The 17,799-nt window shown below is 32.3% G+C and overlaps 2 protein-coding genes and 1 pseudogene across 3 annotated transcripts; 1 reads left to right on the forward strand and 2 right to left on the reverse strand.

Moving 5' to 3' along the window:
- Positions 1-585: 585 nt before the first annotated feature.
- Positions 586-13,345, forward strand: LOC146944055 (GDSL esterase/lipase At1g28590-like). Its single transcript, XM_085742459.1, has 5 exons — positions 586-1,004; positions 1,103-1,333; positions 11,727-11,875; positions 12,180-12,453; positions 12,770-13,345. Exons 1-5 carry the CDS (start codon positions 740-742, stop codon positions 13,018-13,020), a joined length of 1,170 nt encoding a protein of 389 aa, XP_085598585.1. The 5' UTR covers positions 586-739; the 3' UTR covers positions 13,021-13,345.
- Positions 6,361-7,626, reverse strand: LOC146944056 (uncharacterized). The gene has a single exon (XM_085742458.1). The coding sequence runs from the start codon at positions 7,578-7,580 to the stop codon at positions 6,504-6,506; it is 1,077 nt and encodes a 358-aa protein (XP_085598584.1). The 5' UTR covers positions 7,581-7,626; the 3' UTR covers positions 6,361-6,503.
- LOC146944057 (uncharacterized) lies at positions 7,854-11,102 on the reverse strand (annotated as a pseudogene). Its single transcript, XR_015025838.1, has 3 exons — positions 10,997-11,102; positions 10,632-10,841; positions 7,854-8,806 (listed from the first exon to the last, which is right to left on the reverse strand). The product of XR_015025838.1 is annotated as an uncharacterized LOC146944057 (transcript).
- Positions 13,346-17,799: the final 4,454 nt, after the last annotated feature.

Consider the following 17,799-nt stretch of genomic DNA (forward strand, 5'->3'; position numbering starts at 1 on the left):
TCAATTACCCCCCTCTGACGTGGCATGTCTTTTCTGACCATGTGGCAGTGCCACGTGGGCAGATAATTGCCACATTAGCATGTTGGATGAAGGAAATTAACGGAGGGGGGTAATTGACTAACGTTTATCAATTTCGGGGGGTAATTGATATTTCGTTAACTACAGGGGGTAATTGACGCGCCTTGCAATTTCGGGGGGGTATTTGGCTATTCACTCGTAATAATAATAACAAAACAAATTATAAATCAATTGTTTTATTTTATTTAATTAAAATTGTAAATATTTATTTTTGCTGTGCTACATGGCATGTAACGATTGGCGCACATGGCACTCAGTTAATTTAACAGTTATTTTAACAGCTAACTAACAGCAAGGATCAAAACCAATTTTTATACAAAATGCAAGGACTAAAACCAAACAAAAAAAAATGCAGGGACTAAACCCAAAAAGTGATGTAACTACAGGGACTAATGACACATTTAAGCCAATAAATAAATATAGTTAGTTGTAGTCTCTTGTTAGTGGGGACAATGGTAGGTAAGAAGAAAGGAGTATAATGTACGATTTTGATATCTCCTTTATTAGAAAAAAAATCTTTGGATCTCTGTGCAAGTGGAATCACACACCTAAGCACGACTTAATAAAAAAATTAAAAATCTGTCTTAAAATAGTTATTCATTTTGCTATAATGGTAAGGTTCTCGTAAAATGGTTGTTTCCACTTCCACAACAAATTTCTCATGGCGTCTGGTTCTGAACATCGATGGAGCACTGGAACATTACAATTACTTCTTGTAATTACAGTTTCAGCACCGTTATTCACGGCGGCATGCTCCTCTTATTCTTCCATATTCAGCTTCGGCGATTCCATCGCCGACACTGGCAACCTGTATCTCATCTCCCAACCACCCTCTGATCACTGTTTCTTCCCTCCTTACGGCCAAACTTATTTTCATCATCCATCTGGACGTTGCTCTGATGGACGCCTCATCATTGATTTCATCGGTATATATAGTCAATTTGCTAACTTATTATCAGTTATCCGTTATATTTTTATTAAAGTTTAAATGTTGTTAATATATCGCAAATGTTTGCTATTGCAGCGGAGTCATTGGGAATTCCAATGGTGAAACCATATTTAGGAATTAAGAATGGTGTATTTGAAGATAAGAGTGCAAAGGAAGGAGCAAATTTTGCTGTTATAGGAGCAACGGCGTTGGACGTTAGTTTCTTTGAAGAGAGGGGCGTTCTTAATTATAATAACAATTATTCTTTGTCAGTTCAACTGAATTGGTTCAAGGAATTTCTCCCTTCTCTTTGCAATTCCTCCAAAAGTAAGTTCTCACTCATCATCGTCATCATAATCACCAATTTACCAGTTGAAAATGTAGAGGTCGAACATTTACATCTTTAAATTTACGAAATGAAAAAACAAAAATCTCTCCATTTTAAATCATATCGAGCAATTTGATTATTCCGTTAACTTGTAAGTTGTATCTAATTTATGGATTAATTCACTTACTAGTCCTTAGAAGTTAGAAAAAATCAAAGTTGTCTAACATCCTTTAAAATCAAGGGTCTTATTACTTGCCTCTTTGCGAATTTTAATGGTACAGATGCCCGACCCTATAGTTTCATAGTCAGATTGGTATTCTTTTTTTGACAAATAACCAAGTGGTCTGAATTCACCTTTTCCAAAATGAACAAGTGGGGTATCCAGGATTCGAACCCCGATCCCGATGCTTGTATATAATAATGTTCGTAGCTCGCGGAGACAGTCAGGGTCTTAATTTACTCCTCTTCATCTCTACCCACTACACACCAGACCCTACCAATTATTAATTTTTTTAAGCAAATATTTCTGTTTTCTTGTCTACCTGTTTTTTTTTTTCTTTCTTTTTTAGTACAATTTTGTCTACCTGTTATTTTTTAAGTGGCCGGGGTTTGTCTACCTGTTTTATTGTTATGATGATAAGCTTAGTATTTTTTTTATCTTAATTACTAAAGCTTAACCCTTCAAGCTATTGTTGCCCTAATATTTTCCCCCCATTTTTCCCTCCACTTTTCTGAGCCATTGGATCTTGCACATTTAGGCGCCATTCAATTTTAGCCATTGATCATCTTACTTAATGCCAGCCAAATTTTGTTATCAAGTTTGCTATAATTTTGGCCAGCCGAATCCTTATTTTTTAACCTAACAAATTTCATTCATATCCTCCTTTTTTTTTGAATCAAATATTTTCTACACTTTTAGGTTTGCAATTATTTAACATAACAAATTCCATCTAAAAAAATGCATCGCACCAATTTTATTCCTATCCTCTTGCCTTTTTTTTATGAAGCAAATATTTTCTACCCTAACTTACTAAAGCTTAACCCCTCAAGCTATTGTTGCCCTAATATTTTCCCCACATTTTTCCCTCCACTTTTCTGAGCCATTGGATCTAGCACATTTAAGCGCCATTCAATTTTGGCCATTGATCATCTTACTTAATGCCAGCCGAATTTTGTTATCAAGTTTGCTATAATTTTGGCCAGCCGAATCCTTATATTTTAACCTAACAAATTTCAATCCTATCCTCCTTTTTTTTTAATCAAATATTTTCTACACTTTTAGGTTTGCAATTATTTAACATAACAAATTCCATCTAAAAAAATGCATCGCACCAATTTTATTCCTATCCTCTGACACATTTTTTTTTTATGAAGCAAATATTTTCTACCCTAACTTACTAAAGCTTAACCCCTCAAGCTATTGTTGCCCTAATATTTTCCCCCCATTTTTCCCTCCACTTTTCTGAGCCATTGGATCTTGCACATTTAGGCGTCATTCAATTTTAGCCATTGATCATCTTACTTAATGCCAGCCAATTTTTTTTATCAAGTTTGCTATAATTTTGGTCAGCCGAATCCTTATTTTTTAACCTAACAAATTTCATTCATATCCTCCTTTTTTTTTTTTTTGAATCAAATATTTTCTACACTTTTTGGTTTGCAATTATTTAACATAACAAATTCCATCTAAAAAAATGCATCGCACCAATTTTATTTCTATCCTCTTGCCTTTTTTTTATGAAGCAAATATTTTCTACCCTAACTTACAAAGCTTAACCCCTCAAGCTATTGTTGCCCTAATATTTTCCCCACATTTTTCACTCCACTTTTCTGAGCCATTGGATCTAACACATTTAGGCGCCATTCAATTTTGGCCATTGATCATCTTACTTAATGCCAGCCGAATTTTGTTATCAAGTTTGCTATAATTTTGGCAAGCCGAATCCTTATTTTTTAACCTAACAAATTTCATTCCTATCCTCCTTTTTTTTTTAATCAAATATTTTCTACACTTTTAGGTTTGCAATTATTTAACATAACAAATTCCATCTAAAAAAATGCATCGCACCAATTTCATGTCCACCAATTTCATGCCTTTTTTATCCTCATTTATCCTTATTTATTAATTTTATTAGGTCTGCAGCAACTTAACCTAATAATCTCCCTCTGAAATTCTGCATTAGATTAGCAGCAATTTAACCTAACAAATTACATCTAAAATGCAGCGCACCAATTTAAACTAACAGATTCCTTCTAAAATGCAGCAATCCCTAATATTTCTCCTCGCTTTTGTTACAATTATTAATGATATATTTGTACTATATTTATAAACAATAGAGGATTTTAGGCTGACTTTTGTTATTCAAACTATACCTTAAACAATTTTGTTTGTTACATTTGAAATTCATAAATATTTATGCTTATAATTTTAATCTATATAAACTTTTTTATATAAAATATCGTTCATAATCTATATGTGTTAGCGTAATAAAAAAACGAAAAGACGGCTATGTGAATGCCCGTCTTTCCACACGTTGACATAATGTAAATCAATATTTTTCTAAATTAAAAATAAATCAAATTATTACGTGGTATATCCCGTGAAAATAAAACTATCACATACCTCCCTAAAAACAAAAGAAACAAAAAACTATCACATTCCTTAAAAAAACAAAAAAAAAAACTATCACATGCTTGAAAAATTCTATAAAAATCCTAACGAATCTTTTTCATTTTTATAAAGGAACGAATATCTTAACCTTAATTAACCCTAATCCCGCCCTTTTTGGCGGGTCTAAATATATTTTTTTTAAATTGTTTTGCAAGGAATTGAACCAACTACCCATAACAACACCTTAGAACTTTTACCACTAGACCACTAACATTTTATTGAAATATAGTTGCTTCTAAAATGGATATGTAATCTTAAAGGCCTTTTTTTTTAAGCCACTAACACTCATTTTTATTGTGTTTATTTTCATGTTTGATTAATTTCACATAATTTAATTTATGACTTTTATCCCATGTTCATTTTTGTTGATGCAAACTAATGTTATAATTTTCTTTTTTGAGATTTTGCATGTCGATCACTCTCAAACATCACTTAATTTCATTGTTTCTATTACTTTGAATGTAACTCAAAAATTAATAATATAGTCACTTTGATGCTTATACAAGAAACTCTACAAAACCCGTACATCGTTCGGGTTAGAGTCTAGTTTATTTTAGTAAAAAGGTCCACGAAAAGCACCTGCATATAAATAAAACATAAAACAATCAATAATACGCAATGAGATGGGACCATGGATAATTGACCTTTTCTTATCAATAATGAACTTTAAATATTTTGTGTTTGGTTGTATTTCATTCCTGTGTAATTTTATAATTATTTTTGAAGAAGTATATGTTTAAGAAAAAAAAGGTTTAAGTGTGGCTTTAGTCATTTTATTTTGTCAAAACCGTAATTTTGGTTCTCATATTTTAATTGTATAATTGTGGTCACTCATTTTAAATTTTTCGACCAATATATAATTTTAATAATCTAATTTGATAATGTAACAATAAATTAAGAGATCTAACATAAAAATTAAGGGTCTAATTATTGAGTGTCTTCATAAATGGAGTGTTAAAATGAGTGTGATCAAGTATACAAGGGTAAAAGAAGATCAATTGAAATTATATAAGGGGTTGGGATGAGCAATTTGGTCAAACACATGAATTGGTTAAAAAATTGAAATGGGAGATCAAAATTTCACGATTAAAGATAGAAGACCAATATTGGAGTATTGACAAAATACGAGACAAAAACTACATTTAAGCCAAAAATTTATTTACCCATGTCACAAGCTACAAAACGCCAGATTCAGTTAGCGGTACACCCATCTCCCATCGGAAGAATCCGGATTTGGTGCAGTCATAGACTGCACATGTAATCATTTAGTTAAACAATAAGTGATCGTGAGACCATATCCATTATTTGACGGTATTAAAAAAACATGTTTTTTTAAACAAAATTTACCGACATTGAATATGGACCGTCGGATCTCAATTGAACGGTCATAGTTCACTAACGATATGAAGTATGTGATTGCACACAAATCGAAGGAAAATGTTACATAGACACCTTTATTCTCATACATCCTTTTACACCCTATGCACTAGAAAGAGAGAAGAGGAGAGGAAAGAGAAAGTGTGCTTGTGCGTGGTCCACGTGGCTACGTGTCAGATTTTTGTGTGGGTGTTAAAGGGTGTACTGCCACCTAAAAGTGTCTATGTATTATAACTCCAAATCGAATTCCAATTAGAGGTGGATATTTGTGATGGATTTAAAGTTCGAAATCTTTACGATTTTTGTTTTTTTTTTTGTTACAAAAAATCATACGATTAAACAACTACCCACGGATAAAAGTCGAACATATTATGTCTCACATTGTCATGTTTTAAGTATGTTTAATTGAACTAAGAATTTCAATACTAAATATATTTGTATATAATTATAATTTTTTTTATAGATCTATAATTATAATTTTGATAATATAAACGTGTTATTCAAATATATGTTGTATATAATTGGAAAACTTTTTTTTAGAGCCCCAACAAAAATGCGGCCTTAGGTGGTCGCTTCCCTCGCCCACCCTCAAGGCGGTCACTTAGACCATTTACAATGGTTTCAACACTTAACACACACTTTTTCTTTTCCCAACACTCCACATCTTTTCTCTCTCTTCCACCTAATAATTTAACATTCGTTCAACTTTTACACTCTCCAATGGTTTTTCATTCAACACTCTACCCCACTACTTTTTATTTCATATTCTTATTTAATTTTATATTTTTGTTTTTATGATTACATAAAATTACAATTATCGATTATAATTAAATTAAAATAAGAAACACCTAACAATTTATCTTTTAGATTTTTGTAAAAAACAAAATTTATTTAAATAATTTATTATTTTTTTATCTTATATTATTAATAAAAAGGTTCATCTTTCAATTAAATAAACTCTAGAAATCGCAATAGTCATTATCAAAACAAACAAACATTACAAATAACTTAAAATGCAATACAATAAACTAAGCACGCGGCACACAAATAACTTAAAATGCAAGACAACAAACTAAGCACGCAACACACAAGTAACTTAATTAGTACGATACAAATCATCTTCAATCACGAAACATTCCAAACTTTTCCCATATGTGCTTCACTAGATCTGCTTGCAATTCGTGATGAACATTTGGATCACGCAACTTGGATCTAGCACGCACATGATTTGCAAAAGCGGGTAACACCTCGGTCGAGTATGGTTGCGGTGTACTAGATCCACTTTCCTCATATTGCTCAAAATCGGTCCAACGTTGAGCATATGTATCTCGTTCATCCTCAACAGTCATATTATGTAATATGATGCATGACCTCATGATGATACCCAAATCGGCTATGTCCCACAAGCGAGCTGGTTCACGGATGATTTTAAATCGAGCTTGAAGCACTCCAAATGCACGTTTGATGTCCTTCCGACATCCCTCCTGATATTTTGCAAATAACTTATCGGGTTCACTTCGAGGAAGTCTAATCGATTTGACGAAAGTTGGATAAGAAGGGTAGATACCATCAGCTAGATAGTATGCCATATTATAGGGACATTGCTTCACAAAGAAATTCACACTTGGAGCCTTTCCCTGTTCCACATCATCAAACATTGGTGACCGGTCTAGAACGTTTATATCGTTTAACGTTCCCAGACATCCAAAAAAGGCATGCCAGATCCAAAGATCATGAGATGCAACTGCTTCAAGAATAACTATGGTGGTTCCTTTATCCCCCCTAGTAAATTGACCTTCCCATGCTTTAGGACAATTTTTCCACTCCCAGTGCATGCAGTCAATACTCCCGATCATCCCTGGGAACCCCCGCATTTCACTAACATGTAGTATTCTTTGCAGGTCATCTTGGATTGGTGCTCTCAGGTACACTTGCTCATACAATCGTATGATTCCTTTACAGAATCTACGTAAGCACTCCAATGTTGTAGTACCTCCTATTTTGATGTATTCATCGACCGCATCTGCTGCCACACCATATGCTAACATTCGCATTGTTGTGGTACATTTTGCTAAGGATGATATACCTTCTTTATTGGCTGCATCAACTCGCTGGGTGAAGTAGTTATCACTACTTGAAAGGTCCTCAACGATTTGAAGGAAAACATGTTTTTGCATCAGGTACCGACGACGAAACATTGCATTGTCATATGTAGGCTCATTGGTAAAGTAGTCGTCAATTAGTCTTTAATTTGCCTTTGCATGATCTCTATTGAGATATTTTCTACTACAAGGTGCACTATCTTCCAATATTTTGTTTCGACGCTCTCTAAATCGGTTGACCATATAAGTTTCTTCAATTTCACATTTTTAATTGTAGGTTGTGATATCAAAAGGATATTCTGATGGATCCATTAATAGTTTTTTGTGATATTGGAAGTAGATTGAATGAGATTTGGGATATTGGTACATCAATGGATCTATGAGTCCCTATATATAAGTCAAAAGTCACAGAACACTACAGACTTGACACCACTGACAATTATTAAAGCAAACAATGGGGACTTGACAGCACTGACAAGTTTGACCGTATACAGACAAATACTTGATTGAAATTAATTTTCAAACAGCTCTTGGCCCAACTTTTCAACAACTCTTTCTTTCGGTCATCGAGATACTTTTCGAAACTTAGCTTTAGATACATTTTCATTTTCTTAGTATGAGTCCTTTCTTTCATCAATTGGTTAGCCTCCTGTTGCATCAAGGCTATCTTGTCCAATTGTTCAAGCTCTTTATCCTTGAATTGTTTGTATTCAACCCACTCGTTGTCCACCACCTCCAAGACAGCTTCCTTGCTTTTCTTTTTACCCTTTTTTTAGCTACCTCCTTACCCATTGGACGAGCACTAGATCCTACAGAATTTGAGCCACATGCATCACTCTCGTGAGATCTCTTAGATCCACTACTTCCTGAGCCAGTATTTCCTCCTACTTGACTACCATAACGTGGTTGATCACGGAGAACGTGCCATTCTGCCATTAAAGTAAATTGAATATTCTTCCCACTTGCGTATAATTCTTGCGTTTTTGCCAAAATATCATTCTCCGACCAACCGTTTCCTTGCAAACGCTTAGCGCTATCATAAGCGCCAATCCATTTACCCAATATTTTGTTCATATAATTAAAACGGTTTCGACATGCAACTCCATCGCGCGGAGGATCGAATGAGCAATGCTCATCACAATACTCAACAATTCTACCCCAATATGTTTCACCTTTCTAGTTTCTCCCTACAACAGTACTTGTTCCATATTTAATCCACCCACTAATTAGCACCAAATTTTGTTCAGTGTTCCATGCTGGTTGCTGGTTTTTCTTGCGATTAGGAGTTGAATCCTCTGGATTTGGAGTGACTTCATTAGCACCTGTTGCAACACCTCGTTTTCCCAAACGTAAAAATTTCATAATTAAAAATCAGAGTAATTATTCAGCTTTAACGGAATGCTACACTTCTTAAAAATTCATAAACTGAATAAATAGCAATTTATTCTTCAAAATCATTTAACATAAGTAATTCAAAACTTCGCAGCGGAATTAGTTCATTCAACATAAAAAGTCTTTGGCACGCAGGCTTCATCATAAAAATCTCAAGTCTTGTTCAACATTTATTCATAAAAATCCATAAGTAATACGTAAGGAATAGAAATAGAAGACATAATCCCATCCCGTTACGTATCAGAGCACCTAAGACACACTTGTGAGGAGTCCACTCACGACCGCAACTAATCCTGGTTACCTGCAAGTTACCCATACGAAGAGCAACATTTCCAAGCAGAGGGGTGAGATTTCTCAAACAATAATATTAAGCATATAAATCATATAAAGTACATTCAACGACTTAAACATCTTATAATTCATTAATCATATCTAACAACTTAAACTTCCTTAACTAGTGTCATTAATCTTCTTATATTGGTCGTAAAACTATTTCATACTAATCATAAACATCTTCATATATTATCAATTACTAATCTTAACATCATCATATAACATCAATTAATAGTCTCCAACAATCATCACATAACATCAATATTAATCACAAACGTCACCACATTTCATCAAACATTATTTATAAGCATCAACACCTAATATCAAATATAATCATAAGCATCATCATGTAATTTCACATAAGTATTATTATCAAAACATAGCATTACCGAAAACAACTTCATAATCAAATTCGTAATCAACTTCATATATCAACATAATTATAACTCACGTAACATCTTATCATAAATCATTCGTCTTCATTCATCATAGCACTTCATTAATAACTTATCAACTTGACATCTTAACAACTTGACAACTTGACATCTCAACATCTTAACAACTTCGACTCGACTATGCAACTTCTACTTCTCAAATCATCTTAAATCATCTTAGACATCTTCATTATGCATGTGGTACCATTCAACAAGTTTTCATCATCTAATCATCAAATCTCTCTCAAAACCCTAATTCTCAAATTCTCACAAACTCTCCCCAACTTGTTAGATGTAATCTAATGATTTAACAACTTAATATTAATGCAAGATAGTCTCACCCTCACCTTAGATTAATTCCTGAACCAGCAGCAGCGTTCTTCTTTCCTAAGGTCTTCTCCTATTCTCTTGACTTTTCTCTTCTCTTCTATTCTTTCTTGTTCTCCTCTTTTCCAAAAAGCGGTTTAAGGTAAACTCTTTCTAACCTAAGCTTCTCTATTTATAATACTAAAATATTCTTCCCAAATCTATTTAGGCCCAACAACTTATTCTTCTTTCTATTCTAACCCCCAATTCCACTCACACTAATAATCCTCATAATCTTATTTATTTCTAAATTAAATATATCTCTCACAAATAACAAATATATTTCTACACCAAATAACAAATATATCTCTAACAAATAACAAATATATTTCTACACCAAATAACAAATATATCTCTAACAAATAACAAATATATTATTCTAGTAAATACCAACATATAACATAACAAAATATCACTCATCAAAATAAATCAACAAAATCATAAAAAGACATCTAATCTCAAAACTACCTCCAAATCTACTTACTCTAATAATTCTCATATTCTATTAAATAATAGAATAATGCCACATAATAAAATACTAACACCTTATCTATATATATATAAATCACATAAATAGATTCTAACTTAATAAAAATAATTAAATAAAAGGAGGGCGTTACACCTGTCATGCCACCAAGAGTTATTTGTGTTGAAAATTCGGGAAATTCAGGTGCACCAACACTCAGAACATTTTCATTCCCCATTGGCATATAAGCATTAAACGGGGGTGTTTGAGATGGATATCCCATCATAGATCCATAATATGGATTAAAGTTTGGAACAGAGGATGACTGGTTGAAATTTGGTGCAAAACCAAAATTAGGTACACCATCTGGTCACAAATATAAGCAAAAATTCATATTTTAAATTCATTCAATAAATGATGTATGTTGTCTACAATAAAGACCACACACATCATTTATTGAATGAATCTAAAACATAGATTTTTTCTTATATTTGTGACCGGAGGGTGTATGTTTTGAGGACGTTGGTTGGAAAATTGATTTGGATTTTGATAATTGTTTTGATTTTGGTAGCTAAATAGGTAATTAGAAGAATTCTGGGTGTTCAAAGAATTATTATTGGGATCCATTTCACTAAAAAGAAGATTAAAACTTCAAAAGAAAAGCTAATAGAAAGATAATAATATTAAGATAGGGAAAATCTTCGTTTTTTTTTCTGTGTCCAAATCAAATGAACCAAGTCTCTAAAAAAAATCATGAATTTTGATTAAAAAAAATTAAAAAAAAAAAATCATTTGCAATGAAATAATTGAGTTTCAATAATTAAGATGAGATAAATCCAGCCAGCCAACCAGCAAGCGCCACGTGTTCCTTCTTATCCACCCACCTCTTCTCTCTCCGCGTCTGGCCCACACCCACTCGCGCCTGTCTGGCACGTGGGCAGCACGCGCTCTTTCCTCCACAATTTTTGCGCCGCGTGGGTTGCATATTCCGCCACTTTTCAGCATTCAACATGTTGAGAGTTTTCATCACCTCTCTTCCACGTCATTTTTCAACAAATTTCAACTCCCCATTGCACAACTACTAAGTGTTGAAATTGCCATTCAACACAACCATTGCAAATCGTCTTAATCACAAATAAAAATCCCGCAACATGTTCAGCGGAGAGAACTTAACGAAAAAAAGACAAAATGGATCAACAAAATAACATAATTTAATTCAGTGGATTACTGAATTGAGGTCTAATATTGCAGACTGCCATGAAGTTCTTGGGAACTCATTATTTCTTATGGGAGAGATTGGAGGTAACGACTTCAATTATCCTTTATTTATACGAAGGAGCATAGCAGAGATTAAAACATACGTGCCACATGTAATCAATGCAATCACTTCAGCAATCAATGTAAGATTATTTTCTTTTACAAATCATATTATATGAGAGAGAAATGATATTTTGACAACCATTTTTTGACAACTTTTGGACAACTTTCTCTCTCATACTTACATGATGTTGTTATCCTCTCTCTTCCCTTTTCTCTCTCCATTGTTTTTGACCAATAAAAAGTGAGAAAAACAAGATTGTCAACAAAGTTGTCATCAAATGGATGTCAAAATATCATTGCTCTATATGAAATATCTGACTAAATTACTACTTTGAATTTCAACTTTTCCAAGCATACTTAATTTTGTATTTTGTGTCTTCACAGGAGTTGATTGATCTAGGGGCACGCACACTCATGGTCCCTGGGAATTTCCCATTGGGATGCAATGCAATCTATTTAACAAAATATGAAACCACAGATAAAAATCAATATGACTCAGCTGGTTGCTTGAAATGGTTGAATGAATTTGCTGAATTTTATAATCAGGAGCTCCAATATGAGTTACATAGGCTAAGAAGAATTCATCCTCATGCTACTATTATCTATGCTGATTATTACAATGCTCTATTGCCATTATATCATAATCCCACAAAATTTGGTAATTCTACCCTCTCAACTTCTACTGTAAATTACCGCCTAACCTTGAAATTTGCTACTTTAACATTTAGACACATAGTATAATTGAGTTTAAACGTTAAAGATAGTTTTGTAAAGTTGAATTAGATCTAAAACCGGAAATGATAGTAAAGTCTATACTGGTTTAATTGAACTACTTTATTATCTAGGTACAAAGTCTAATATAATGCTCAATGTATTGTGTAAAATCCAAGATTGAAGAGTTTATAGAGAATGAGTTAGTTTAGGACATTATTTCACAACTAATGTGATGATTTTTAACTTTGATGTCAATGCAGGTTTTACAGGTCTCAAATGCTGTTGCGGGATGGGAGGTTCATATAATTTCGGATCAGAATCTTGTGGTAAACCAGGTGTGATTGCTTGTGATGATCCTTCTCAGTATATTGGATGGGATGGTGTTCATTTAACTGAGGCTGCTTATAGATTAATTGCTGATGGCATCATTAATGGACCATGTTCTGTTCCTCAATTTAGTAACTTGTGCTCCATGAATGTGAGCTATGAATATGGTCATTTCAATAGCTAGAACGTTTATTTGCCAAGCTGCCACTAATAGTAATAAGGCTAGGCAAGGCATGTTTTGTTTATCAGCCGTGACATGTTTTGTTGTGATATGTCATATGTAAGTTAAAATTTCATATTTGATGGAAGAGTTGAAGTTGAACAACATATAAGTGAAAGAATTCATAAACCCAATATCTTAAGGTTTTCGACAATTGCTCTTTAGGCACCTAAAATCTCAAACATTTCTCTACTAGTTAGACTACTATAGTTAGTATGTGACCTCTTTCATGTATAAATGTGTGTTGTACACCTCATATTCAATAATGAAAAATGAAACTTTAATTCAATTTGTTTCTCTCATACTATAGTATTAGTTTTCTCTCATTTCTCAAGAGAGAAGTTACGATCCTAACTACCTCGTAAACGTTTTTGGTTATGCTTTCTTCCACTATGATTTGTCTTCATCAACGATCTTCATCTTCATCGTCTTTGTTCGTTATGCAACAATTTCTTAATTGATTGTTCATCGCTGCAATCAGTTACATACGTTTTTCGTGAATCATTTTATGATTCTGTGTTTTGTTTTTCGTCAATTTGTGTTTTGGTAAATTGTGTTTCTGGTTATTTACATTATATCATTCTTTCAATCTTGACATTTATCCAGATTCGTTGCAAATTTGTTCAGTGTTTTTGTTTGATTTTCAACCCACCTTTGTTCTTGGTTGTGATTTGATCATCATTCATCATGCCTCCGCGCCTAAATCTTGTTCAAAATTAACCTAAACAACCTAACTATGAATCCATTTATTCTGTTCATCTGATTGAAAGTTCAAATTAAGTTACACTTACACCCAAACTCAATGGATCCAATTATCTTGCTTGGAGTCGTTCTATGCAACCTTCATTAGGCCCGAAGGAATATCACTGCTTTTGTTCCAGATCGTTTGGATTTGAATAGAGGTGCACATAAAACATGTAATGAATAATGAAGCTTTCATTCAATTTGTTTCTCTCATATTCAGAACCAATAAATAGGAAATCACACATCATAAATTTTTTCTCTATTGATTTGTCACCTATTTTTCGTACATTTTCTTAATTTTTCTTAACTTTTCACACAACATAACAAAGGTACTAACATGTTCCTTAATTTTTCATACAATTTCACAACATCAATTAACTAATAATGTTAATGTCGTACAAGTAAATCAACAGTCCACATCATTGGTTAATGCACGACTCAAGGATGAATGTTGGTTGGTTCAATTAGGTTTGTAACATATTGATTTGGTTCGCTTAGTCATATAAAATAATTCCGAACCAAAACAAATAGCCATTTTCAATTGGTCTTGGGTTTTGCAATCTTTTCTCGCAAAATCTAAATCAAACCAACTTGATGAAGAACATGTTGATTTGGTTTAAAGGTGTCGACATTTTAGAAATAATTAGTTTTTTTTGAGAAGAAGTTAGAAATTTATTTTAAAAAGTTAACTTTTAATCAAACATTATAGATTTGTATACTATTAAAACAAATACATAAGCTAATAAAATTACAAATAATCTATACTATATACAAAGAAAACAACTTCTTTCAGCTCTTTTGGCTAATTTTTTCTTTTAAAAAATGATCTCAATTTTCAATACAAATAACACATGTAACAAATAGATAAAAATAAATTTAAATATAAAAAATGTAACAAACATTATATGCATATATATATATATATATATATATATATATATATATATATATATATATATGTTTGATTTTTTTTCCTTGGCAAAATTATGCAATTAGTCCCTTAACTTAATTTTAGGTAACACTTTCGTCCTTTATCTTTTTTTGTCACGATTTAGTCCTTTATGTTATAAAATAACAACATAGTTATCCTTTTTTATGAAAAAATAATCAAAAACTCCAAAAAAAATTCATCAAATTCATAGACAAATGCAAATCTTCATCATACAAGCCTAGAAAATCAAATTTCTTTGAAAAAAATCTCATAAAAAATGATAAGATATTGTTATTTTATAACATAAAGGACTAAATCGTGACAAAAAAAGATAAAGGACGAAAGTGTTACCTAAAATTAAGTTAAGGGATTAATTGTGTAATTTTGCCTTTTTCCTTTATCATTTAAAAAGTGTAACAAACTAAATGAGTATATTTATACTTACTTTTTCATTATCCCAATTATACCTTCAATCAACTTTTTCTATAATAAAGATTGTTGTTGGTGTCATTAAAAAAAGAATTTAGATTATATTTTTTTGTTATATTGTTGGTGTCATTGAAATAGATAGATAATCATGGTTAGTTTGCTTTGTTATAACTTGAAAACAACAAACATTTATATTTTTAGTCTTTTCGCTAGTAATAATAAAATATATTAGTTTGGTTGACGTCTTGAGTTTAAATTCTTTTTTTGAATGACAAAAAAATTAATTAATAGTTTGGTTGACGTCTTGAGTTTAAATTCTTTTTTTGAATGACAAAAATTAATTAATTAAATTTACCTTTTGCTTTCATTTATTAAATTTACCTTTTGCTTTCATTGAGTTAGTTTGGTTGACGTCTTGAGTTTAAATTCTTTTTTTGAATGACAAAAAAATTAATTAATAGTTTGGTTGACGTCTTGAGTTTAAATTCTTTTTTTGAATGACAAAAATTAATTAATTAAATTTACCTGAAAGCAGAACTCAAGACCTCCCGCTTACTAAACGGGTGCTCTAACCAACTGAGCTATGAAAGCTTTTTTATCTTATGTACATCAAATTGGCTATTTAAACCAAACTACCTGGTTTAAATTGATCGGATCATTGATTTAATTCTTACACTTCTTATTTTTTCACTTAAAAAGTTTAAACAAGAAATTATGTCTTGGGAATAATGCACATTGAAAGTTTAAAAAAGTTATTTTTCCTACATAAAACTTAGAAATTATTTTCATTTTTAATCCTTAACTAGTATCATAAAGATACTGTTAGCAAAACCTTAAAACAAAAATATATAATGTGAATTTATTGTCTTTTTGTGAGAATCTCTTCTGATAATCTAATCCAAATTCTATTTAATATAACTATATGAAATGTTTGACGGACATTCCATATGAATGTATATAGTTTGAGAGATAAAGATAAATATAGTGATATATTTTAAAAAAAGATAAATAGAGAGTTTTTTTTACAAGATAAATAGAGAGTTATATGATATGAAGAGAAATATATAAATATAAAATGAATTTTTTTTTACGATAGAAATATAAAGCAAGTTTTTTTAAATAAAGAAATATAAAGTGAGTTGTTTAGTGAGTGTTGAAAAATATAGATATAAAATGAGTTGATTAGTCGTCTACAAAAATAAATTGTTTTGTGAGGGGTGTAAAATATTGGGTGCCACAATATCATTTTTATCATTTATAACTGTAACCACATTGTAAAAAAACAAAAAAACTGTAACCACATTAATTTGGGATTAAAACAAGTTTTCTTGGTTTATTAGAACCATCCAATTAAAGTTACCAACTACAATTAGAAGGATATTGAAATTTCTATTAGAATTTGTGGTTGTGTTTAACGCGACTTTACAAAACTTGTTTGTGATATGAAGAACGTTATGACCACTTAGAAATACTTATTCAAGTTATATATATCTCTTTCAATGTGAGATTCTTAATACATACTTCTCACATTTAGGATTGGAGATATAGAGTGTGACCCGAGTGATCTGATAGCAAAAACATGATAAAGAGTTACCCAGCGGATCTTGAATATGCTATTATACCATTCTATAATTTTAATTGAACATAACTAAACCATACAATCAACTTGTAAGGCGGAGACTATAGACTACATCACACCCATGATTGGACATGTGAATCGTGACTCAAGCCACCCGATAGCAGAAAACTCATAGCAATTTTACTTATTGTGCGTTGGATTCTGGCGGGCCGGTTACTTTTGCTTCGAGATCGGGAGTTGGTGTCTAGCTGCTTTCTTGTTTGGCGGGCCACGGTGTTTCTCTGGTGGCCTGGGCGTTAGGGCTGCCCGTCTGGTTTGGTCTTGAAGTCTGATGGGCCGATCGTTTTTGATACGAGATCGGGAGTCAGTTCTTCGGTTTAAGTTTGGTTTTGGGTTGTTTTGGTGTTCTTTCGGTGGACCAGAGGTTGTGAGGTGGTGGAAGCTGATTGATCTATGGAATAGTGGCCCAGCTTAGGTGTTGAGGACAGTGTGTTTCATTTAGATGTGTATTTTGATGTGTAGTAGCGACAATGTGTTTCATTTAAGTGTTTTAGGTGGTGATGTTTATTTTGGTGGGTGTTGTCCTCATGGGTGTTGAAGGTAGGGTTGGACTAGGTGTTGGGTGTAGGGGTGTTTTGAATGGAGTTTTATTTTCGGGTTTCCGTCTATATACGACGTCTTTAGTTTGTATTCTCTGAATCACCGATCTCTGTTCGTCTTGAGTAGAGATCTAGTTTTTAAATAATATTTGCTCTTAAAAAAATATATTGATCTTGAAAAGACTTCAATATCATTTTAAAATTTATGATTGAACTTAATATAATTTCACAAATCTGATTTGTAAGGCGATGATACGAAAACATGTGTGACACCTAGGGGTGGACAGCGGACGGGTTCGGCCGGTTTTCGGGCCCAAAACCCGATTCCGCCGTGAACCGCGGGTTCCATCTTCAGCCCCAAACTCGACCGCCTATCATATCGGTTTTAGCTTTTACGGTTTGGCGGTTCGGTTGGTCGGATTTCGACGGGTTTAAAAGAAGAAGAAAACAACCAGATTCAA

This window comes from Medicago sativa, chromosome 2 (genome assembly GCF_051527215.1).
Source record: "Medicago sativa cultivar Bolivia chromosome 2, Bolivia_mono, whole genome shotgun sequence".
NCBI classification, from domain to species: Eukaryota; Viridiplantae; Streptophyta; class Magnoliopsida; order Fabales; family Fabaceae; genus Medicago; species Medicago sativa.

Excerpts from the sequence above, each read along its gene's own strand:
- LOC146944055 (XM_085742459.1), top strand. The coding sequence starts at position 740 with ATGGCGTCTGGTTCTGAACATCGATGGAGCACTGGAACATTACAATTA. Across the intron at positions 1,334-11,726 it reads TCTTTGCAATTCCTCCAAAA|ACTGCCATGAAGTTCTTGGG; the intron begins GTAAGTTCTCAC and ends CTAATATTGCAG. Across the intron at positions 12,454-12,769 it reads TCATAATCCCACAAAATTTG|GTTTTACAGGTCTCAAATGC; the intron begins GTAATTCTACCC and ends ATGTCAATGCAG.
- LOC146944056 (XM_085742458.1), bottom strand. The coding sequence starts at position 7,580 with ATGTTTCGTCGTCGGTACCTGATGCAAAAACATGTTTTCCTTCAAATC.